Below are 25,112 nucleotides of genomic sequence, written 5' to 3' on the forward strand. Positions count from 1 at the left end.
CATGTGTAGTCCACGTGTTGATCAAGCTTCCTTTCAAATTTCATGAATTTGTAATACGGGCGGTTCACAACAGCGCACCTCCTGAGATAGTTTGCAACGCGTTGGCCAATCACAATGCACAAAATCTGTCGACCCAGTGCGTGTTTGGAAAGGGTCGACAGATTTCGCGCTCTGAGATTGGTCAACGTATTGCAAACACTTGGAGGCCCACTATTGTGAAAGGCCCATATTGCGTAAACATGACATAGCCTAAACATTAACTTCTGTCATGAGAGCGGTACATAGCCTAAACATTAACTTCTGTCATGAGAGCGGTACATGTATTGCCATCAATTGTGTCAAAGTCTCCCATTTGTTGAGTGCATTTTGTTCGTATAGACCTGTAGAGTTGTCATGGGTTAGCAAAGCTAATACTTACAGGAACTACCTATCTGTGAACTACCTGCAACTGGGAGGAATCTACGGAGCTGGGAGGAATCTATGCGAGTTTTCACCGTCTGATAACTAAAATAAACTATAAATAAACTGAATTTGCTTGATTTTTGCCTGATTTATTTTTTACAATCACTGTTCCTGCAATGAACAAAATTCAAATTGAGAGCAGTTGTGCTGTTACTGACTGTTCCATTTCCAACTTATTCTCATACTGGTTGTGAAAGCAATTTGTAGGATCCGGATCAAGGTTATCAGCATTTGAGCTACGGTATGAGGGTTATGTCGCCATGTTATTTCTGCAGGACTTGAGAGATCTCGCAGTGTAACTGCATTTATCATATCAGGAGACAACTTTTCTGTACATTGTAAGAAGATTGTGTAAATTGACATTAGCTCTTTTTGCTTAAAATCGGATGTCATTTTAAATTTGGTCAACCAAGACTGGTTTATGGTCCTCAGATTTATGTAATGCATCCAATTCACTATGGAATTATGACAAAAAATTCTCGTGAGAACATGAAACTTATTTGGCTACACCTTAAATTCTAGTCTCTAAACTGAGAATTTGGAATATTGCACCCTCGCCGAATATTGGGTGCAAGGTTAAGACCACCACCATTGCTTCATGGAGAGAGGAATTTGGCCATGCCAAAGTAGCTTAAAATAGTTTAGCACAACCTGAGGAAACTGGAGGTGAAGAACATTTGCGCTCCTTCAGCTGAAAAGAAGACACAACTCGGTGTCTTCAATGAAGCACAGTGAGACGATTGTTAACAGATACTCCGGCGGTGGCCAAGGCGAGGTAAAAATACGAGAGAAGTACCTTGCATCCCCATGTCATTTAACTTCCTCTCCCCCTTAAACTGTGCACTCGATCTCGATTCATGCCTAAGGATAGCATCCTTTGATAATGACAGTTCCCTCCTGATAATTAAGGCGTATTCTGTAACGGAGCTGCGTGTAATGGTGCAAGGAAATGTGCCCTGTGTACTCGATCCAAATTTAGAGTTTTCACTCTCCAGGTGCAACCCTTTCCCTTTGAAGAGAGTCCTTAGAGTGGACGAATACCGAGTTCCAACTTCAGAAATGTATCAAGCGACTCGCACATGGAAATAAAGTGCAGAACATCAACCAACTTCCCAAGATAATCAGCGTGTCAGTGTCCAGTGGTGATTCCCTCCATCCAGTATCCTCTGGCAAAACGCGCCCAACTTTGTCTATTGCCAACCCCTTGATGGCGAGATAAAGACTATCCATCTTTAACTGAAACCAACGGTAGGACAGAAGGCTACTTACTCATCGAAACAGAAGAACGTTATCAGATAGCAGAGATCTTCTTTCCTGAAGTCATGAAAACAGCAGGCCTAGTGTGATTGCAAACAGCAGAAGCTTTAGTGCGGTAGTCCCAGAGTGTTCCCAGATTTTCTTAGAACGATTGATGCCGCAGGGAAAACCTTTGTTTTGGGAAAACGTCGGTGTTTTGGACTGTAGGAAAAAATGCTACACTGATTCAGAGGGCTCCATTATACTTCATATCCAAGTAAAAAGATGCAAGTGATCTTTGCAGTTCAGTATTTTGTTGACGACTAAGCGCATATCAGGTAGAGGTTCTCAATATGGGCAAAGAGTACTGTCAACTTCCCATGTGTTATTCCTGTGAAATTGTACCTTCAAGGCAATTTCAAATACCAAAGTCAGATGTGGTGAAGTAATGAATCCTTCTGCAGCACATTGCAGAGAAAATGAGTATGCAATATGAGCCCAAGTTGAGAAAACACTGCTAATAAGAAGTAAAATGTCAAAGAGCGTGGTGTAACTCCAAGCCTGTAAGTGGATTGAGGATGAAAACATTTAAAAATTGCCCGGAAACAGAAATTCCCAAAACGGAAGCTCGTAAAGGTATACCATTTGCACACCCCTTGCTTACGTGCCTTAACCATAAATGAGAACGCATCTTTTCTGTAGTGGTTGTTCCCTATTTTCAATGCAATTTTATAAACTAAGTTAAAACATGCGAGGTATTTTGGCACCCCCGAAAAGTGGGTTGTCGATCGAATGATCCCTGAGCAAAAATTGAGGGGATATATAGCCCGTCCCCCTTAGGTTACGCCGAAAGTCCAAGACCAGTACAGAATGGCTCCGGGGAAAAATTGCCGGAGAAGTTGATTAAAGGCAAACCTCAACCAACAGGAATCCTGGTAGCTGGAATAGAGAAAAGACCCAAGGTCCAGTATAAAATGCCTCTCCTATGAGGTCTAATCTTCCCGAGAGCAAATATCTGGGGACGAGGAACTCCTCTGGGCGGAAAGCAAGATTGTCCTTCGCTACAGGAACAAGTGTTAGTTTGATCTTTTCTCCAGAGGGCATCGGGCCTGCTGCAGCCTGTTTTAGGAACAGGGCAAGATCGGCCGAGCCAAAGTCGGTGGTCAGCAAAGGATGCATGAACATGTAGTTGAAGTGCATCTGCCACACATCAGCAGCGATGGCCAAATTGGACCAAAAACAGAAATTCTCAACGGTCTTCAACATCAGCGCTTCAAGCATGGAGTCCAGTCTTTGCAACAACTTTGGAATTATAAAACAAGTTGGGAGTCAGTGAGAGTGTGGAACCAAGCCATCATGAAGTCAAGTTCCCATCACAGGGTGGATCCATTCCAAGATATAAAAGAAAGGTAAAGTTTGCCAGGGACTTAAAGACAAGGGCGGCAGGCAAGGTACACTCCAGGCAAAACATCAAGCAAAATCGTGCCCCAAGGGGATCCATTACAAAGTCAGCAGTAATAACTATGAGAAAAAAACACCATATATGGCACGAAGCATGACCCACAATGACATAGTGACGCTACACTGGCATTGATCAATAAAGTTCCTGGTGGCCGGACGATAACACACGAGACAACCTTCAAGGAACACCCTAATCCCCACTTCGTTGAGAGATATTTTCCTAGTTTAATTTCAGTTACTTTTTTAAATCAGAGATTTAATTAACTTCGGGATATTTTACAGCTGGAATGACAAAGGAAAAACGTAACGAAACTTAGCTTATTTTGCCTGCACAACCCTGAAACAGCGACTGCATTTGTTGTTTTTGTTTTCTGGCCTATGACTATACGGTAAATAAAACAAAGCTTCTTCTTGTGGACTTCATTCCAGATTGTTAACTTATGACTGAACTTTTGTTATTTCTTTCCGACTCGTCTCAACAAGCCGGGCACATGTATATCCAATTGGACTACAACACAAAAATGACTCGAATGACAAATGAGTCCATTTCTATGTGTATATTTCATGTCATGATGTCTTGTACATGCTATTTTAAATACCATCCCTGGATTAACTTTTTAAGGAGAATGTTTGAGGCCCTTTTAATTTGACTGACACTACTTGCGAGCTTACATTACGTGAGCCCTAAGGCAGCCTTTCTGTATTCCTATTAAGTATCATTTATTAATGGCTTCACGATGTGAACGGACACTCCATGTTCTTACGAATGCTGTCTGCTTAGTCAAAGTGGTTATTTTCCCTCTCAGTGAATCAAGACACAACAAAAAAGGCAAGATGAGAGATGCATTTCCCTTGTTTATGATGGGATTTCAAATGCGGTGGAAAAAATTCTTCATCCAAACATGCAGCTTACAGTGAACAGCGCCCCCACACTGTGGGCCTGGATGTCATGACCAATGCCCTGTTTAACAGGTGTGTTCAGTGTTTTGCTGTTCCATTCGTAATGACATGTTTGCTTAAAATGATAGAGGACTGGAAACCCTGTCTCATCGGTGAAGGATAAAACAACCATACTGATCAAACACCCAGAAAGGGTGATTTTCCAGACAGGATCCACACCCACTGCAGTCTAAGACAGCAGAATGGTAGCTATCGGCATTACATGCACCGGTACCCTTCTGAGAAATCAACTGTCACTTGTAACATTGTTACCATAGCAACATTGATGTCTACCAGTCTGGTATAAAAAAAAGGGTTGGTTCAAGGCACAAGATATTTTCGATTCCAAAACCTGAGCTGAGTGCTTTTGATTACATTTTCTGCTGAATTCTGTTTTCAGTTATTTGTGTTAATTGCAGTTAGCAAGAGAAACCAAGAATAAGGACTTCAATGAAAGACACAAAATGGCAGACAGAATTTTTTTTTAAAAACAGAGAAATACATTTTTATTTCATTGTCAAAGGGCTGCAAGCAGGGCATTCCACGTGTTTGGGTTGAAACAAGATCTTGTACTTCAACATTTTTTTCTTCATTAAATTTTTCAACATGAATCGACCCAATTTGACTGGACTGTCAAGAAATTGGAGACTTCGTACTCTTTAAGTCTCCTATGACATAATTACACATACACGCAAACCTTCTTTGAGAAGAAACATCTACCCTTTGTCAGTGTCCTCGACATCACTGTGTTCAGTATCTTCAGCTTCCAGAACTTGCGCTGTGAGTGACTGAAGTTCAGTAAGGATTGCACTCAAGGGAACTGTGTTAACAAAGAAAACAAATCCACCTCCTTCAAAATGATACTATAAGTGAATCTACCCACACAACAGACCTTATGAATATGATGTCACGTTAGAGGGGATTTCTTTCAACCTCTAGGATTGGCTAAAGAAAATCTTTCATACATACATTGTAACTAAATTGAAATAACCAAGAATAGTCTCTGACTCTGCCTTCATGCATAAGGTCTACATTAGTCTCATCAATGATCATACCAAAAGTCAATAGGGAAGATGTAAAAAGTTTCAAACCCCGACATGTTCCAACAACTGACAGCTTGGTTCTGGGTGCAAGCATGAAATGGAAGCCTTCTGAGATGTTTGGAAGCAACAAAGATACTAGTCCAAGTTGACAGATCCACTTTTGTTTGCATAATGTTGGAGCTAATGTGCTTGGGCTGAAAAGACGCAAACAATGGTGGACAGATCACGCAGGACAGGTACGTTTGTCGCCCTGAAGACTTTCAGAAGTTCTCCTATTATTTGGTCCACCAATCAACTTAATTTTCAAAGCAAAGTTTTTACAAGTGCAATCTAGGACCACTTTGTCACGCCATTAAAATTGATTGCCTTAATACCTTTTGGTTTGACTTGGGTTGCCGTATGACCTTTGGCCTTCCCTGGTTTTGCAGAATCCCCATTGGGTGGTTTCTCTGTTGGCTTTTCTGTTTCAATATCTGGTCTCCTGGCTGCAGCCCGTTGTGCTTTGTACTGACCAACCAAACCTTCTTGCTTCAGTGTTGCCTTTTAGAAGAAGATATACGAGAAACGATGGTTACCAAGGAACAATACTAACTCATACAGGTGAAATAAAATTTGTATGGGGCACTCCTTGTGATGGGCTACCGGCATGAACTTCTGAAAGCCTATGAAAGTACAGGGCACAAAGACAGTAGTTTTATTCTCCATGAATACCCACAACTATCACCATCTCTACTTATGTGAAGACTCTTGCTTTTAAAGCTGGCCCTGGTGAGTACCTGAACCAGAGATAAAAGTTTACATTTTTTAAAATACTGATGGATGCCCAGCTTATCGTGGAGTCATTCAACCTTGCCCTGATGCATGCTGTGATATGCAGGGCTTTCCATCTCTATTGAATAAAGTAGATTAGACCAGGTCCAAAAGTAATGCTTACACTAGGGTAATTCCAGGAATTAGGGGTCCCTTTTTTGGTGTCCCTGTCACATGTGACACATAATTTTGTCAAACAGTAATGACTTATTAATGCAAATTACCTTCCAAATAAATAGTAATAGTTTGAAATCAATTTCCGGTGGTATTTCCATGTCAAATAACAAAGGCCAGATGTAACAGGGACACACAAATGTCACACTTTTGGACCACTAATTTCTGGAATTACCCACTAGAGAATAGCACACACGTGCCTACATGTGCCCAGTGACCAGAATTAGTGACCTGTAGCAGCACCGTGCTTGTGGACGGGGGGTGCATGCATGCTACACAGAGTGTTGCAGACTTCCTGAATGCACCCACATGTCAATTTTAATTATCCGCCCTTGTGTGTGATGCCAGGGCAGAAACAGCGACTCTTTGAATAGCCTATACTACACAAATATTGACTACTTAAAGTGGTGTAATTGAAGTAGTCTCCGACAGTGATTCAGGGAGTATTCCATTTATCCAAGGCGAACCTAGGTCAAAATAGAATGTAGATATTTCAGTCTATTGGTCAGTCAACAGTTGGTAGAGAGTCAGTCAGTCATCAGTCATTCCATCATTTAGCAACGTAGCTAGCTTGCTGATCATTCCAAGGGAGGAAAGAGAGGAAAGACCACAGAAGAAACCTTAGGCATCGGTTGCAAGATGGAATACCAGGACAGCACCATTAAAGTCCAGAGAGGAAACCTTAGGCATTGGTTGCAATATGGAATACCAGGACAGCACCATTAAAGACCACAGAGGAAACCTTAGGCATTGGTTGCAATATGGAATACCAGGACAGCACCATTAAAGACCACAGAGGAAACCTTAGGCATTGGTTGCAATATGGAATACCAGGACAGCACCATTAAAGACCACAGAGGAAACCTTAGGCATTGTTTGCAATATGGAATACCAGGACAGCACCATTAAAGACCACAGAGGAAACCTTAGGCATTGGTTGCAATATGGAATACCAGGACAGCACCATTAAAGACCACAGAGGAAACCTTAGGCATTGGTTGCAATATGGAATACCAGGACAGCACCATTAAAGACCACAGAGGAAACCTTAGGCATTGGTTGCAATATGGAATACCAGGACAGCACCATTAAAGACCACAGAGGAAACCTTAGGCATTGGTTGCAATATGGAATACCAGGACAGCACCATTAAAGACCGCAGAGGAAACCTTAGGCATTGGTTGCAATATGGAATACCAGGACAGCACCATTAAAGACCGCAGAGGAAACCTTAGGCATTGGTTGCAATATGGAATACCAGGACAGCACCATTAAAGACCGCAGAGGAAACCTTAGGCATTGGTTGCAATATGGAATACCAGGACAGCACCATTAAAGACCGCAGAGGAAACCTTAGGCATTGGTTGCAATATGGAATACCAGGACAGCACCATTAAAGACCGCAGAGGAAACCTTAGGCATTGGTTGCAATATGGAATACCAGGACAGTACCATTAAAGACCACAGAGGAAACCTTAGGCATTGGTTGCAATATGAAATACCAGGACAGCACCATTAAAGACCACAGAGGAAACCTTAGGCATTGGTTGCAATATGGAATACCAGGACAGCACCATTAAAGACCACAGAGGAAACCTTAGGCATTGGTTGCAATATGGAATACCAGGACAACACCATTAAAGACCACAGAGGAAACCTTAGGCATTGGTTGCAATATGGAATACCAGGACAGCACCATTAAAGACCGCAGAGGAAACCTGAGGCATAGGTTGCAATATGGAATACCAGGACAGCACCATTAAAGACCACAGAGGAAACCTTAGGCATTGGTTGCACTATGGAATACCAGGACAGCACCATTAAAGACCACAGAGGAAACCTTAGGCATTGGTTGCAATATGGAATACCAGGACAGCACCATTGAAGACCACAGAAATGTGCCAATCAGCCTATTTGTCTGCTACCCACCATGAGTAGGTTTCTGTCTTTGTCAGCCTCCCTCAGCTGGGAGGTGACTCGATCAATTTCCAGCTGGAAATGTTCCTCCTGCGTCTGCATCATCTGAGCTGCCCTCTCGCGTTCCCGTGTCATCTGTCGCTCCTGCTGTCTCAAGGAAACCACTGGCAATGATAACCAAGGGAGTCAAACTCGTGGCTTTGTCACATTTTCAAACTGCATTAACAGGTCAAAAAAATTTTTAAAGGGTAGCTGCGATGAATTTTTTCTACCACACAATTTTTCTGCATCTTTGTACTTTTCTTCAACCCTTACACCCTCCTACCTGGTTGCATCAAAGAGTGCTCGCTTATAAACAATCAAAATTATCCATGTTTTCCCGGAAAACTGACGGTGCTGTTGCTGTGAAGTCATCTAGGGAAGACATGGTTCAGTGCATAGGTATTTCTGTTCAAATTGTGAACCCAGAATTTACTAACTGAAAACATTTCTGAGAGAGAGATTGATGGTTTCTTAATGCTATGTACATGAATCTGCAAAGAAGAGAAAACTTAGTCCAGGAATATCTACAAAAATGCAGGACTTTTTATGAACAAACCATTGTAACATTGAGGCTTCTTTCTGAGATGACATCACAGTTTTGCTCATGAATATGGAAATATCATTAGCATAAAAACCAAAAAAGGCATTAAAATACCTTGGAAATAGTGAAACCAAAGTTAAAAATGAGATTTACTACGGCACAAAGGTTGATTTTACAGGTTTGTGATCAAAAACATTGATTGAAGCTACCCGTTAAGCCAACTCACCGTGAATAAACCCAAACACTTTGCTAAAAGCTTTGTGCAGTAGTTTTCTGACAAAAAGTTTTTACCCAAGGACATACCAGCTTTGGCCTGTTCGCGTCTCGCATCATTCAGTCGTTTCTCCATCTCTGCAAGCTGATTGGTCAACTGGATCTCCATGGCTGCCATCTTATCAGCAGAGGCTGGCGGTGATAAATGCACGCACCATTTTATGAATAACAATACCAGTCAGATAAATTTGAAATGCACTGCACCTCAACAAAGCTACCAAGGTGCAGAGAGACCATTCTCATGTGCAAATTATGACAACAGACTGACTTTCATTGCCAGTTTTTCTTCTGCATATTGAAATTTCTGCCTGTGTGAATAACTAGTGAATCCACAAGGTTAAAAATGCATCTGTGCTTGTCATATAAACATAAAACAGAAAGGACAAAAGATAATACATGCAAGATGTCAACTGAGGTGTGCTATATTGCAGATTAATCCTTTTATTGGGCACAATTTGTTTGCTCTGAAATGTAAAATATCTTGATCCAAAAATAGCTGCAACAATAACGTGGCATGTAAGTATGAGGTGCGCTGTATTTGACAATATTCAATCAGGCTTCCTTCAATTAATTGGGCTGAACCCTATCAAGACCACGATAAAATCACAGTTGTTAACCAGTAACTAGTGCACAGCCGTACCACACCCATGTTATTATGTTATGATGTTCATGTGAAGCAGTATCCCACACATGCATTGCCAGTGTTGAAACATTTCTGTAAATTCTGTAAAACCACCTTAAAGAGGTCATCTTTAGATACTAAGCAGTAAGTATTTTGGCAAAAATAATACTGCTCGTTGGGGAAACCGGTTTAATGTAGAATGATACTCCTACATCGTATTGGCCCCAGACAGACTAACCTCTGTCAGCTGACAGCTGTGACTTGGCCAGCTCTGTCTTCAACCGGCCAATGGTCCTCTGGTATTCCTGGCACTCAGACTCTGCCTGGTCTAGCCTGCCGGACACACTCTTGAGATCCTGCCACAATGACACAGGGAAATGTCGAAATAAAATTCCGGAGTTCCATCGAATACACAAGGTTCAGAGAAGAACGCTATGCTATCTGTTATTATTAAATCTATAAATAGGATTGAAATTCTTAAAAAAATTTGTTTTCTCAAAGAGAAATCTACCCTTTTGGAATGAAATTTATATGTACCATTATATAATACCACGGGTATTGTTTTTACTCCATTTTGTAGATTTCAGGCCACTTTTGGTCATAGGGGTTTCACATGATGAAAACCTGATGCATTGCAAAACTGTCTTGAGATAAGACTAACACAGTTACAACTGACCTTTAACTGGTGCTGAAGCTTCAATTCCAAATCCTGCAGTCTTGCAGCATCCCTCTCGTGTCTGGATTCAACTGGGGGTAACGACATGAAAGCAATACATATTGGTGTAAGCCATCATGCCACAGGACGGAGTAATCAAACAGTCCTATTGTCTACAGTGACTATTATTTGGCTTTCTCAGTCGAGGACAAAAACCCCTGTTTCCTCTCAACTTCAACCAAATTGCACTGTTTCTTCTCACCCTACTCCGAAACTAACAAAGACAAGCAAGACAGCAATCTGACCCCAAAAAATACATCAAGCTGCCTGCTGAGTGCTCCATTGAAACAGAGTCACGCCAACACAGATCTGGCTATGTGATGTTGGGACTGACGGAACTGGCACCCTGCAAGTTGTCTTACATTTTGCTGTGACTTTGTTGTATTGCTCCTGCATGGCTTCAGAGTCCTGCTTGATCCTGGCTGCCAGGGCATCGCGCTCATGCGTCACCCGCTCCAACTCCGTCCTCAGCTGATCCAAGGACGATCTGGAGAGTTCAATAACAAAAGGCAATTGGCTCAGCCATGTAACCTTCACAGAAAAGGGATTTGTGAAATACACAATCCACATGACCTTAACTGTTGGAGGTCACTTCTCTGACAAATATACGGGGACTATCAACGTGTAAGTTAATGGCAAATGATGGCCTTTACAAACTGCTTTTCCCAAATGACATTCACAAGGTAATGGTACCTATGAATGTTAAGTGACAGAAAACATCAACAACCTACTGGTTGGTTGCAGATGTCACGACATATTCTCTGTCAAAATCAAAACCCTCTATGATAATAGCATCCACAAACTATTCCCAGGATCAGGTGAATAATTTGTTACAATCTGGCAGGCGAGGTTTCAAGTCATTTCCTTGTCTAACCTTTCAACGACCTGCTCCTTCTCATCTGGAGTCGGCTCCTGATTAGTGCTTGGAGTCTCTTTCTCCCCGAGTCTCCATAGTGCTTCCTTCCTGGCAACCAGTCCTGACGGATTCACAACACTTCACACTGAAATCACCGATGTTGTACACATCCTTGTATTTGACAGCTTTTTTGAATATCCATATTCTTGAAAATCAGGTGTCAAAAATCAGGGAACCGTGTCAAACACAAGTGAACTGCAGAGCCAGGACCTCATAAAATTTACAGCATCGGAACAGTGGACCTAGTACCCACTCTCTCAGCACGGAAGACAAGTATATTTCAACATGTCAGGTTGTTTGAGAACACTGCACCAGGGTTTGCACCAGCTCAAGCGTTAGAGAGTTGATGTACAGCTGTGCTGATTGGGCCACTCTCATCCTTCCATATTTATGTTTTCAGTTGACCTAACATGTAGAGTGCATTTTATTCTACACAGCACTGTTGGAATACTGAACCGGCCCAAAATACTGCTTCTATTGTCGACTCAAATCTTACATATTCGTACACCTGTTGAATCCTGTTGGCATGAAAAGGGTTTGTATACACCCTCAAGTGTACTCAGTAGAGGACTGTAGGATGACGATGCCACATACCTTTGAGGATTTCGATGCGGCCGACGGCGAAGCTGATTCTCTGATCAAAAGACCCCAACCTAGCAGTCAGGCTGCAAAGCTTCTCTTCGGTTCCAGCGTGCCTCTGCCGAAAGCTGACAAAATAGTCAACCAACACTTTCCAGCTGTACGTCAATTATACATGTATTTCTAAATGGCACTCTGGGCTGGCCTAGTGCTGGGAGAGTCTTGGAACCCTACCCCTCAAGTCTAGATTCCGTCTGCGATGAAGCACCTTGATGCTCATTCTTTACCTAAAGGCTGGATTTTTGAACCTTAACCGTAAAGTTTGTTGGCAAAACCTTGGCCTTAGCCATGAGGATTAGGGCTTTGGGATTTTTGCAGTCAAGGCCCATCAAGGCCTAAAATTGTGGCATTTAGATAAGTCACACATTAAAATGTGTGGGCATTTTGGGCTATCAAATTTGCCTCACAGCAAACCTACCAACCAATATGTAAAATCCCAGTTGCCTATGTGCATGAATTGCACTGTACACATTAGTTTACTATTTGCACCGTGGAACACCTTGCTTCCTAAACATATGACACAAGAGAAATAAACATGGAAGCCGGCAAGCAACACTAAGGCAGTGCTGATGAAATAATGAGTCATTTCCATCTTCTGCTGGATTGCATGAAAGACTGAACTGTACGTCAAGACTACGTGTAGATGGACACTACACCAGAGAATAAAGTACATTTGTCCAACATGGTTCTATGTTCATGAATATTGTCAAATCTTGACGTACACCAAATTGTGTATTACCAAATGGGCGACCAACAGAATTGACATGACACATTGAAAACACAAAACAGTCTTAAGCACTACCTTTGCAGCAGAGACGTGAGTTGGGGCACAGTCTCCTCATAGTCTTTCAGCTTAGCATCTAGGAGCTCAGCAACCTGTTGCACTGATGCCAACTCATCTTGGAGACTCTATACAAGCAGACAAACAAGTAACTCACTTCATTTGTTAGTCAAAACTAGGACCACAGAGAGCATAGAAATGTAATTCAATCTGGCCTTGAGAGCCCAGGCAAAAGGACACATTATAGGGAGAACTGACATTCAAAGGGTAAACTTTAGAACATTACCTATACTCCCACTGAGACTTTCTAGGTTAATATTTTTGAAGAAAGTCATGTGGCCCTGTGTAACACCCACTGAGGGCTCTAGACAACTACTGCAAAGTGAGGGTAATGACGCGGTTGCATTCAGATAACAGTTTGCAAGCTCCTCAATGAGATCAACTTCTCAAAGGCAGCACTTGACTAAATGATACCGGGCCATTCTCAGTCACAAATGTTTGATAATAAAGTGGGAAAGCCTGTCGACATTCTTCCTTTGCCTCTGAAAGTGGCCCATGTACATGTATATTTCCATTATACCATTAATATTAATCTACTGAGTTTTTAAATAATAACTTTTGGTATAAAACCTGCTTCTGTCTGATGCCACACACGTAACCGACCTTGACTTGACCCCAAGCCCAAAGCGGGAAAGCTAAGAAGAAAAAAACTAACAATTTTAAACGGGGTCAGTAGATTGATATTAATGGCATAATGGAAATATACACAGGCCATTTTCAGAGGCCAAGAAAGGTTATCAATCATAGGACTTCCCAATTTTTTGTCACATATGAAACCAAGAATGGTTCTACATCCTATAGTAATCAAGGATGTTAGCAACCTTCTGTCTATAGTTCATCTATGATGTACATTGTACATCTACACTGCCCCATTCACATGACTGGGTATTGCATTCCTGGCAAGTTCCCCAAAGATACATTCATCCCATATGATTGTGAACCGACTTGAACAGTTAGTTAAAGTTGTGACAAGTATAAACCGACATGTCCCAATTGGATCACCTGACTCTGTCCCCTCTCAAGTTGAAGCTGAGCTTCCCTGTCCGCAATGGAATGTTCCAACAGGTGGCATTTATTCTCCAGACTAGTCATCTTCTCTTCAAACTCCGCTACCTTCAGAAACAACGACACAGAAGATGAGCATCAGTTCTGCCCGGAAGCACGGTAGCACGCCGGGGATGACGTTGACCAATATTCAGCTCAAGAGCAGATACAATGGTACTTTCCCTGTTCTGCTTCACATGCAACCAGTTCAAGCAACAACAGCTGCTGGTGATGTTTATCACTAGCACTTATTGGTAGCATGTTACTCTTTCAGTTATCATAACTGAGTTTTCGTAACATACTTGAGAAAAAAAAATTACAGTTTTCTAATATTTCTTTCACAGTTTTCATATTTGATTTTTGTATACTTTTGAAACACTGAGACATCCTTTGCTGGGATAGACTGATGAGGTGTGTGTACTGTAGTGATGCCATTTTGGTGGCACAATCTCTCCACCCCAAAGATCAAGAGAAATAGTCCTCTATGCAGTCCGAGTCAAACAGTAACAAATGGTCAAAATTTGGTCAATACGCTTTTAACAAATGACAGCCGTATTATCATTACATCGCTTTGTACATCCATAAAAATCTACTGGCCACAGCAGCTAGTCAGTCCAGAATTTAAGTCTCAGTGGGGTGCAACAGACCTACCTGCACACCCACGAGGGTGCCCAGTCATGGTTGAGGCATACCACTTACTGTTCAGTATACCGCAGCAGGCATTTTACACAAAAGCATCCAGCATTACTGGAGTACCCCTTGAGAGTGCAAAGCAATCCCGCAGTCAGGTGGGTCTACTAAAGTATGCTTGCTTCCGTCACTGCGAGAGTTTCGGCATGTTCGTCAGCAAGAGCATTTAAAACTGGTCAATTGAAACTCTGACTTGAGAGAGTGTTATTGCTGAACCATGTGACCAATCCATCACTGTTGTGGATAGACACTGAGGTGCTGTCCATAGTAGTTAGGTTGTGCCTACAAAGCATGTGATAAATGGCACAAGGCATAAGAAAAAGGCAGAACCAGCACCCAGTGATGGATCGCCATAATGGCAACCGTACACAGCACAAGTGGTGATCCTTATGCCATTTGACTAGGACTTCTGGCTAATTTGAGTGGAAATAAACCTGAATATTTGGTTTACAACGTTGGACGCACAGCTGCTTAGGAAACACTTGCCTACCTTAACGGTGGTGGATATCGGGGAAACCATGCGGTCACATGGTACTTGGAGGTCTTCTGATTGGGCCCTATTACTGTCTGCCTGGGTCTGATCATACCTGCCACTTGTGGTCTCTCCTGACGTTTCTTCCAACAATCTCTTGTGATTTCAGCTGGACGAGGAGCTCAAACACTTTCTCCCGCCACCTGACATCAAGGAATGATAACAATCAAATGAAAATTTAAAAGGACTTTTCCCGGCATCCATGCTTAACCACTTGCTGCCGGGGGACCCGTTTTTGAGCACATAGGCTTTAAACACGAACCTGGGAGCCCGAAACTGGGACAAAAGAGCTGGGTCTTGTAACAAAAGACTGAGCTGCTGGGCATTAACAACTTTTTTCACTCTCAATAGTGGAGATAATCCAACCTTGTTTTGAAACGGTATACCACGAGTTTGGGCATTTTGTGCCAGCAGATTACCACCGGGAACAAAAGCCCTCCACCACTGCACCGATGCGCCACACAGCACAGCTGCACACTAATCTGACCCCTATCGAAAAGAGGTCAGCAGTGCACTGTGCTAGATTCGTGAACAAAAGAAAGTTATATAACACCGCACCATCTGGGCTCTTTTTACAAGGCTGCAGGCCTGGCTGAAATACACGGGCGTCAACAGATTTTGTCTCTCAGACTAAAGTGGCCACCAAACAGTAATTCATGTGGGTGTAAACGTCCATTAATTGATATGCTGAATTTCTGACGATTTTTGAAAACTGAAAATCTTGAAATTCGCCCGTATGTGTGCGCTGCATTTTTCAAACCACCCGGCAGCATGTGGTTAAAGATAAATTCTGAAGACGGCCTATCCTGGGACAACCCAGGAGGAAAGTTTGCATCATGGAATCAAACTACAACAGGATACTCTAATTTCTTGATTAATTACCAGAGGTTGTCCAATTTTCATCTTGATTTTCCATGCAGTGATAAAGTGAATAAATCATTCATTCTCAAAACATTAGAAATGGCCAAACTTTCTCATCCCTTGCATGGAAAGACCTGTCGATCAACCTATCTGGGGATGATTATCAATTCTTATTATTAAAACGAGATCCACAAATTGAAACTTTACCTTGTGAGTAGCAACTGCAGTTTCTTCCCACTGTCCACACTTTCACCCTTGACCTTGGTAAACAAATTAAGCACTTTAACATGAGACTGAAGAGTGCAAATGCATTAAATCCAGAACAAAAACTTCCCACATGTAACATTCATCAAAACATATTCATAAATACCTCACATACTTTTCCTGTTCAACCACGTGCAACGTGATCGTGTATTAACATTTGATAATGCCCCTGCGTTGTGATAATGCCCGCTGCATAAAGCACCTGGATACAAGATAGTTTAATTGATTCCATTTAGTCAAGAGTCTGTGTGCACGCAGCTCGCTACGCACGCACCAAGTCCATATAAGAGGATTCACCTAGACTACTTGCACACAGAGTATACCATCGAATAGACGGGGGTGTTTGGGGACATGAAAGTAAAATTCTTGAACAAACTCTTTGGGAATTTATGGTATATAGATTTCCTTTGACTCTCTGACTATTGGTATTTACAATGGGATTAAATATGTGCTTAGTCTGTCTTTACATTAACCTTTAAGACCAGCTAAGGAGAATGAATGCTGATAAGACCCGAGCGGCAAAGTCACGTCCGGTCTCCTGAGCCAGTCTTAAACGCATGTTTAAGACCAGACACGCACATATTTATTCCCTTATTAATGAAGCTCCTATTAACTAGTGGAACTAACTTTTCACATTGCAAACACTGTACCTCTAAGCTTTTCCAAGCTATACCTCTAAGCTATACCTATAAGCTTCTCTGAGCTATACCTCTAAGCTTCTCTGAGCTATACCTCTAAGCTTCTCTCAGCTATACCTCTAAGCTTTTCCAAGCTATACCTCTAAGCTTCTCTGAGCTATACCTCTAAGCTTCTCTGAGCTATACCTCTAAGCTTCTCCAAGCTATACCTCTAAGCGTCTTAAGCTATACCTCTAAGCTTCTCTAAGCTATACCTCTAAGCCTCTCTAAGCTATACCTCTAAGCTTCTCTAAGCTATACCTCTAAGCTTCTCTAAGCTATACCTCTAAGCTATACCTCTAAGCCTCTCTAAGCTATACCTCTAAGCTTCTCTAAGCTATACCTCTAAGCCTCTCTAAGCTATACCTCTAAGCTTCTCTAAGCTATACCTCTTAGCTTCTTTAAGCTATACCTCTAAGCTTCTCTAAGCTATACCTCTAAGCTTCTCTAAGCTATACCAAATTTACAACTCAGCTAGTGATTAGTATTGTCGAGTACAGTTGAGTATATGTGTAGTATCTGCGTTATATAAATATTTCCATATTATTATTATTACCTTCGTGTCCACAATCATCAAATGGTTTGAAATGAGGACTTTATGAAACATGAATTTCTGGGAAAGTAGGAATTGAAGGAGTCACAACTCTCTTACCCTTGATAGCTCGGCTTCTTGTATCCCTAGGATCTCATTGGTTGATGACAAGCGCACGTTAAGCAACTGTACAGCAGAGTGCTGGTTATCCAAATCCTTCTCCAAGTCCTGCCATGGAATTATATGAGTAACCATAGCCCCGACAAGATTAATAAAAAACATCCATTCTTTTCAAGTTATTTTTCACAAAACAAAATAAAATGTTCATGGATATTTCTAAAAGTTCCATGTACATGTACATGTAATTCAGATATCTTGGGTCTAGAATTAAAACTGAGATTGTATAACTATTCTTTTCAAATTTCCCTTCAAGACGTACATGTACTTTGCCGCTGGGATGTTAATTTTAATAACAGGTTTTTCCATTACACTGATGTATATTCACAATAACTGGATACTCAATGCTTGTATGAGAGCTTGTGAAAAATTCACACGGTTACTCGGGTGGGACTCGAATCCATTACCTCCTGCTTACAAGTGCAGACGTCTTAACCACTCAACCACCGAGCTTGCCAGGGTCAGCTGGCCGGTTCGAGTCAGGTGGAGCAGCAGGTGCCACTATTTTAAGATGTACTTTGCATCAGGAGGATGCTAATTTCAATTAGGTTTTGCTCTTACACCGATGTTTATTCATAAATATTGTGTACTCTGTGCTTGTGAGCTTTTGCAGAAGCCTGTTCCAGCTATCTGCAGAGTGTGGAATGGAAATACTCACTTTGATCTTCTTGAGTAGTTGGTCTCTCTCCACCTGCCAATGAGCCGTGCTCCTGCTCGTTGTCTGAGCGTCGCCGATATACGTCTTGAGCTTGCTAACCTGACTCTGCAATGACTCAATAGTCAGGTTCTTCTCTCTGTTGCACAATCAAAAGGAGAAAGAAATGCAGGATGCCATGACGACAAACACCACTATTTCAGCTGGTAATCAACATTGAATATGTGGCATAGCATGTACAAGTACATGTATATTAATGGTACAGTAATGCTGCATTACAACTACAGCAGACTGAATAGATCCAAAATATGTCATAGATCAAGATAAACACGTACATGTATCTTCCAGAGTCACTCTCTTAGGCTTGACTTTGGCTTGACTTACTTGAAGTGTGACTCACTAAAAACTCGAAACTCACACAACAAAATTCAAAAAGCATCTTGCCAAAGACAAGATGCGGTACCTGTTGCTGTTAACGAGTTCATTTCTGATCCTCTCACTCTCCGCCTGACTTGTGAGTAACTTCTCCCTCAGTTGACTCACTTCCTGCTTGTACAGTGTCTGAGTTCTCATTAACTCCTCATTCAGGCTCTTGATCGTGTCCTGCTTGGATGTCACCTCTGAATCGTGCTTTGTCTTCAGTATGCTCATCTGGAGAAATTAACAAGTGAGACCAAAAACTGTCAGTAAGCCTCAAGCTGGACCAAGAGAGGGCACAATTTTCTTAGTAACGAAGGCTCCTTTGGTCAGAACTAAACTTTGCCGAACGACGATGAAGTGCACACATTACAGTCGCATTGCATCCAACAAAATGAACCCTCCCGACCAATATGGCTCTTTTCAACCGATGAGGAGGAACTTCTGCTTGTGGCGGATTGTAAAGGAAAGATCTCGTGTGCCCTGTTAAAACAATTCCTGCGGAAAGGCCACATGACCGACAATTCAAGGCAAAGCCAATGACTTTTAACTGTATCATGATAAAAGGACTCAGCTGTCAACTTTTATTGGGGTAATACTGCAGCACATTTATGTTGATAAGTATCGACATGTAACCCCCCCAACATTTTAGTTCTTGATCCGCCCTTGACTTCTAACATTCTGACGACCCTACGGACCAAGTGATTTGGCTTGTTCACTGCTGTTTGAAATTTCTCCAGGCAAACTGCAAACATGTACATGTATTTGCCAATATTAAACATCAAGCCAAAAATGCTACAAATATTGATTCTTGATTAGAGTCATTTTGTTAAATACAAAAAAATCATCTTCTGCAACATTTTCACCCCTGCTGTGGAACAAGATTTGTAACAACCGCCAGCCAAGCACAGCTGCCCAAGCCATGTACAACAAACAGTCTGCCTTCACGAACTTGCCAAACACTGTGTGTGAGATGCCTATGTACACGTCTGTCATACACGTCTGTCATCAGAGACCAGGTACATGCAAGCTTGACAGTTTAACCACCCAGTGCCATGAATATACACATACTTGATGTACACCGTCAAATTGCGTTTACAGGTTCTCAGACTTGAACTGGTTCAACCAAATCCTACGGGTACAATGTACATGTAGATGAGTCAGGCTCAATTGATTAATTGATCCGGTTGATGTAGGTCTACCTGCGCTCTGAGTTCTTCCTCCTGGCATTTCTTTGTGGCCATGAGTGACGCAGTCTCCGTCGTGTACTTGACCTCCACTTCTCTCAGTCTCTCCTCCAGCTCGCCGACCTCCTTCTGGCGCTGTGACCTCAAGGTCATGACCTCTGACCTAACCTGGGCCAGCTCAGTGGCCTGCTTGCTCAGGATGTCGGCCGTGTGCTGAAGGTGGAAGAACTGGTGGGTGGGGAGGGGGGACGGTGGAAGAGGGGGCTCTGGAATTGGTCTTGATACTGCCGTGCAAGGCTGAGAATACAATACGTAAGGAAAAGTTCACATGGACTCCTACTATAGCCCTGCAATTCAATAAAGAATAAATGCAATATTGACTTTTAAGATAGGACAGTTTCAACATTTCCCAACTTCCTAAAGCAATACTTTACATTCAGTATGAATTTTGTGGTGGGTGTAAAACTTTTGAGACAAGAAAAACAGAGCTTGTTACCAGTAACAGGAGGATTTCTTAGAAATATCAACTGAATATACATGTACCATGTTTATTTATAAATTAATTATAATGGCTGGTTGTCCATTTTGTCTCCTATTTGATGAACGGAATCCAAACCAGACTTTTATTGGCTTTTCCAAAGGTTAGAGGACCAAGTTTATTGCCAAAAGAGTAATAACAGTGTCCTTAAATTGAGGTTAACTGACTAATGGCAGGTCCATGAGTTGTGAACCATTTCTCATGTTGTAATTATGAGGAAAGACCCTCTTTGCAGGGTCAGATTACGTACAAGGCCAGTACAGTAACTTGCTCCATGCATAACCAGTCCTTTACGGTGACAGGATGGAAAGGCTGGAGCAGCATTGAAACTTTATTGGAATTTTATTTATATTCGTAGTGTACACTGCGGATTCATACAATTTCTGGCGGGTAATCCATGCCAGACTTTGCAAACCTGTGTGTGCACGTGGTCCGCCAAACAAGGAAGACTGTTTCTTTGTAAAATCCACTCTTGTTCACAGTAACCAAAAACGTGACTGGATCCCATACAAAACGAGTCTAAAGGCAATTTTTGTCAGTGACTTCATTTCGTTTGCATAAAGCAATCCAAGCTCTTTCTTCCCATACATGTACATCACTCACTTTGGAATCTTGCTGCAAAATGGACATTAAATTAAAGGTATGTACAAGTACATGTATGTGGGCGAAATATTATGTTGACGATTCCAAACTGCTTTCAATTTTGCAAGAATCTTTACAAGCCTACAACACAAAAAATGGCCACCAGGAACTTTGGACGCATTATATTAGGTTGGGTCACAACTGGAAGATGTGTTGACCTGCGTGAGTGTACAAACTTCTTCTTCTTAAAGAAAGCATGGGTTGTACATGTATGTACATGTAAACAGAAAACACTATATCGATAAACAACACTAGGTCATCATGAGTGAACAGCAAAGGCTTGTGTAGAGGACAACGGTTGCTTTCAGTGATCACTCAGGCAGCCTGAATCTTTACTGAAACTTACATGATCGCACGTCTGCTGCTCCTTGGAAACGGTCTTCTCCCGTGGTTTTGTATTTCTGCCAAAGAAGCAGCAGTGGAAATGCAATTTTTCAGGGGTGTTAAATCTCAAAAATACACCCAAGTCTAAAATTACAAGTCTGTTAATACAAACAAGTTATGAACTTCTTTACTTCTCTACATTAACAGTTAAGTCTGCAATTTGGTACATGTCTTTTAACTCAAAGTAATAAAACAATGGGGTCATTTTACTACTTTTGTGTGCTTGTCACAACTGAAATATAAATTTGTAAGTTTACAACCCTTTTTTTTTTACTTCAGACAGTGACTAAGTGATGCAAATTATCTGCCAAACAAATTTGGCTGGAAGTCAAATTAATATTTTCCTTTTCAAATTCCACAGGTCTCGTATAACAAGGACCTCCCCCAAAATGTTATACCTTTTGACCCCAAAGTTGCAGAAAGACCCACTAACAAAATTACCGAAGCATTTCATTTTCTTGCTGGAGTTCATCAAGCCTGTTTCTGGCGTGGGCCAAGGCTTGCCAGGGATCAGGTACATCCCTCCTCTGGAAGGACGAGGGAGGAAGCAGGCGAGTACCTTCAGCTGTGAAGGAAGAATGACCCGCAAAAAAAGGGTTTGCATAAGTTGAACGAATTCAGGAAATGGTGAGAGGTGGTGTTCATGGGTCCTTAAAATTAGCTGTGTCCCCTTCCTAACCCAGCCTCCAAAGTGCCATATTTAAAATCTCTAAGCCAGCTCTTCTTTGTGAGAAAGACACCTGGTTGTCAGCGCAAGTTGCCGTTATCAAACACAGCATGATGTGGTAACATTCAGAAGGCTGCTTTTACAGGCAAGCTACATGTACTGTGTCATTAATTAGTACAAGATCTGGCACATGACCGCTGAGATGTTAATAAATGAGTATCTTCTTCTTTGTAACACTCCAAAAGGAAAATAATCAACTCAGCAGTCAGGAGAAACTAAATCCAGTTCCATGACAAACACAGTTACAGGTACACGTACATGTAGAAATGGCCTCTGCATATGTACATGTATGTACATGACATACATGTACATGTATTGTTCACTTCAGTTCTGTTCACTTTAATTTCTACATAACATTACTCTGTAGAAACAGTTTCACAAAGTGTACACTGTAAGTGTATAATGCGTGATTTCGAATTGGCATTAACAGTGTGAACGTGTAAAATTTGCACGTCACTGTTTACCATTGTCAACTGAAGGCTGACGTACACATGTACATGTGCATGTAGGGGATGTACAATGTACATGTTCAGTTCATGATGTCAGCAGACCAGGAAGAGGACACAGTGTGGTGTGTCAGCAGGAGGGACTCTGAACTGGACAATTTCTTGATATGAAACAGCCATCATCCTTTTGGGGGCAACGGTCTGGTAACTGAGGTCACATACCGTACCAAGGGGGAAAAAATGGCTGCACAACTTTGAGTTTCAAATGCTTAGGCCTGAACTTTGTTGTCTGAGGCTGAAATTTTGAATGTTAGTAACTTGAAATGTTGGAGGTAAACTCATAAAAAAATGAAGGATTGGGAAACTGAGATAGTACAGTCATTTATCTTGATTTGATTCATCCCCTTGGAAAGAGTTCCACATCCGGACATCAGTTGACACCCTGTGCACAAACCCTACGAGACTGGTCTGAAAAATACTGTTTTCTAACATGTCTAAGTGCATGCTTCTTTATTTTCATATTTAATTTGACTTTTAAGGCCATTTCATGACTCTCGGATGACTAATAAAACCCTTAAAGGGGGAAATTAGTGATGTTAGTATATGGAACTCTTACAACCAAAAAAAGTCACTGGGAAAAGTAGGGATAACGCTAAAAAAGTTTAGAAAACTTATTTCCAATGCGGTCCCACATTCATGTAGAAGCAAACATCATAAACATGTATGCATTCATCATCAAATGTGCTTGCATGTGTAGCCATGGCAAACGTTTGCCCAGCAATGCAGCATGTATGCAGCCATGGATACAGCAAGGCAAGTCTCCTGACCATGCTGACTGGTTCAGTCAACAATGGTCTCTTTTCAACTGCGAATTAGCACCACCAGAACAAAGAGCCCTAGGCTATGGTGTAAATCAAAAATACATGGCTGGGCCACACACGTCGGGTGCTGCTACAGATGGTAGGCCTACATGTACATGTAGGCTAGGCCCTAACGTTAACTGTGTAACTTAATAGGCCTAACATTAGTTTTAGGGGGATTGTATACTTTGGGACCCTCCAGGTTTTTTTTGTCATTTTAATCTTGCAAAACGGGTAAGTTCCTCCAGAGAACAAAGGCAAGAATCTCTTTTTTGTGCTGACTCTATTGTTTTGAAATTTCGAATTGTAACTTGTGAAAAAATGTGACATTCTTACTGATAAACAAGTCATGCAAATTTGAATCCACCATGTACAGTAGCATGTGTTAAAACACTCACAGTTTCCTCTCATACATGTAATTTCCCTCAAAACTAAAAAATCTGCCCTTTTTTGACATTAACCCTACAGTTATTGAGCATGATGTCTCAGTCATATACTAAGGTGAATTCAAAAGTTAAAATGTAGCTCTCTCTTCTATTATTGGAACAGGGTCCCCAAATTTACAATCCCCAGTTTTAGACACCTTCAATGACTGACACTGCATTTTTTTTGTCCATTACTGAACTACATGTACCTGTACATGTACTCAACTCAGGACAACTCGACGATAGGTCTGTGCGTCAAACTGAAAAAAAATCGGCTGTCTAGACAAGTCGTCCATTGAGATGACAAGTCGACTTGTTTATGTGGGTGCGTCTAGCTATTAAATAAATTTCCCGGGCCCAGACACAATAACCTTAATGAAATTTGATTGAAATCACAGTCCAAGTCAGCACCGGTAATCTATCGCATTGTGGTACATGTATGCAGCCAGCCACCATTTTTGCTTTACCACGCCATGCATGCACCATCTGACCATCCGCTGCCACTAGCCGCAAACCTGTGTGCCGTGCCTTGAAGCCTGTGCGTGAAATGTACACAAATTTTGCCCAATAACATTCATTGCAGTTTGTGCTAAGCATTGATCTCCATTTGCCATTAGTTAGGGGGCCTATACTTAGCCTATAGTTATAATGGAGATCATGGAGATCCATGGTGTTACATGTAAGTTACAGCTTAACATCCGCGCATGCTTGCCATGTACATGTACTTGAATTGTCTCTGGGTCAAAGTTGACTTGTCTTGGCTGATGACTTGTCTGAATGGTCGAGTTGTCCCAACGGAAGAGTTGTCCAGTAACTTTGCCTGCTATTTTTAATGGTTCATATCAAATTATCAGCAGTGGCATAGCCTTGGGGGTGGGGGCCAAGGGGCACGTCCCCCCCCTCAAATCCCAGTGCCCCCAGGCATGCCAGGTGCCTCCCCTCCCCCGGCCCTACGAAGAAAAACCAGATGAATGGATATTGAACAAGGTTAACAACAAAGCTTGCCCCAAAAAACCACACCACTGAAAGCTGGTGACCCCCATAACATGCTGATGCCCCTTGTGTCCCCCCCTATCCCACGGTCCTGACGGTAGGCCTAGTAGTACTAGTAGTAGTAGTTAGTACATGTACATGTACATGTAGTATTATTAACTATTATACTATTATCCTAGCTGGGCCTACCGTCACTGCTTACATGTACCAGTGCCTTTTTTAAGCACTCTTAACAAAACATTGGCTTTCAATCTGAACGGGCAAAAGACACAAATTAAATCTACTGAAAAAAACTGGGCACAAACCCCTCATTTCTGGCTCAACAAGTGGCTGGGCAAAATGTGAAGGAGGATTCAAGTTCGCCGCCATGATGAGAAATTACTGAATACGCCCTCTGTTGTTCAAATTACAAAAATTCTTCCCAAAATCG

At 41.8% G+C, this 25,112-nt stretch overlaps 1 protein-coding gene across 2 annotated transcripts; it reads right to left on the bottom strand.

Annotated features, from left to right (window-relative positions):
- Nucleotides 1–4,559: 4,559 nt before the first annotated feature.
- Nucleotides 4,560–25,093, bottom strand: cchcr1 (coiled-coil alpha-helical rod protein 1). Of its 2 annotated transcripts, none has more exons than XM_087143191.1 (20): nt 24,988–25,092; nt 21,630–21,796; nt 21,194–21,248; nt 19,683–19,964; nt 18,527–18,714; nt 18,067–18,202; nt 17,352–17,459; nt 15,966–16,018; nt 14,953–15,040; nt 13,634–13,744; nt 12,593–12,699; nt 11,746–11,858; nt 11,110–11,212; nt 10,598–10,722; nt 10,197–10,267; nt 9,759–9,876; nt 8,929–9,030; nt 8,055–8,206; nt 5,516–5,681; nt 4,560–4,918 (listed from the first exon to the last, which is right to left on the bottom strand). In XM_087143191.1, the coding sequence occupies exons 2-20, from the start codon at nt 21,749–21,751 to the stop codon at nt 4,815–4,817; spliced, it is 2,304 nt and encodes a 767-aa protein (XP_086999317.1). In that variant the 5' UTR covers nt 21,752–21,796; nt 24,988–25,092; the 3' UTR covers nt 4,560–4,814. The 2 variants fall into 2 exon arrangements, with proteins under 2 accessions (XP_086999317.1, XP_022104886.2); XM_022249194.2 differs by having other exon boundaries at nt 4,561–4,918; nt 21,673–21,796; nt 24,988–25,093.
- Nucleotides 25,094–25,112: the final 19 nt, after the last annotated feature.

Source organism: Acanthaster planci, linkage group LG11 (assembly GCF_054643075.1).
Source record: "Acanthaster planci isolate LZ-2023a linkage group LG11, COTS_SCS, whole genome shotgun sequence".
NCBI classification, from domain to species: domain Eukaryota; kingdom Metazoa; phylum Echinodermata; class Asteroidea; order Valvatida; family Acanthasteridae; genus Acanthaster; species Acanthaster planci.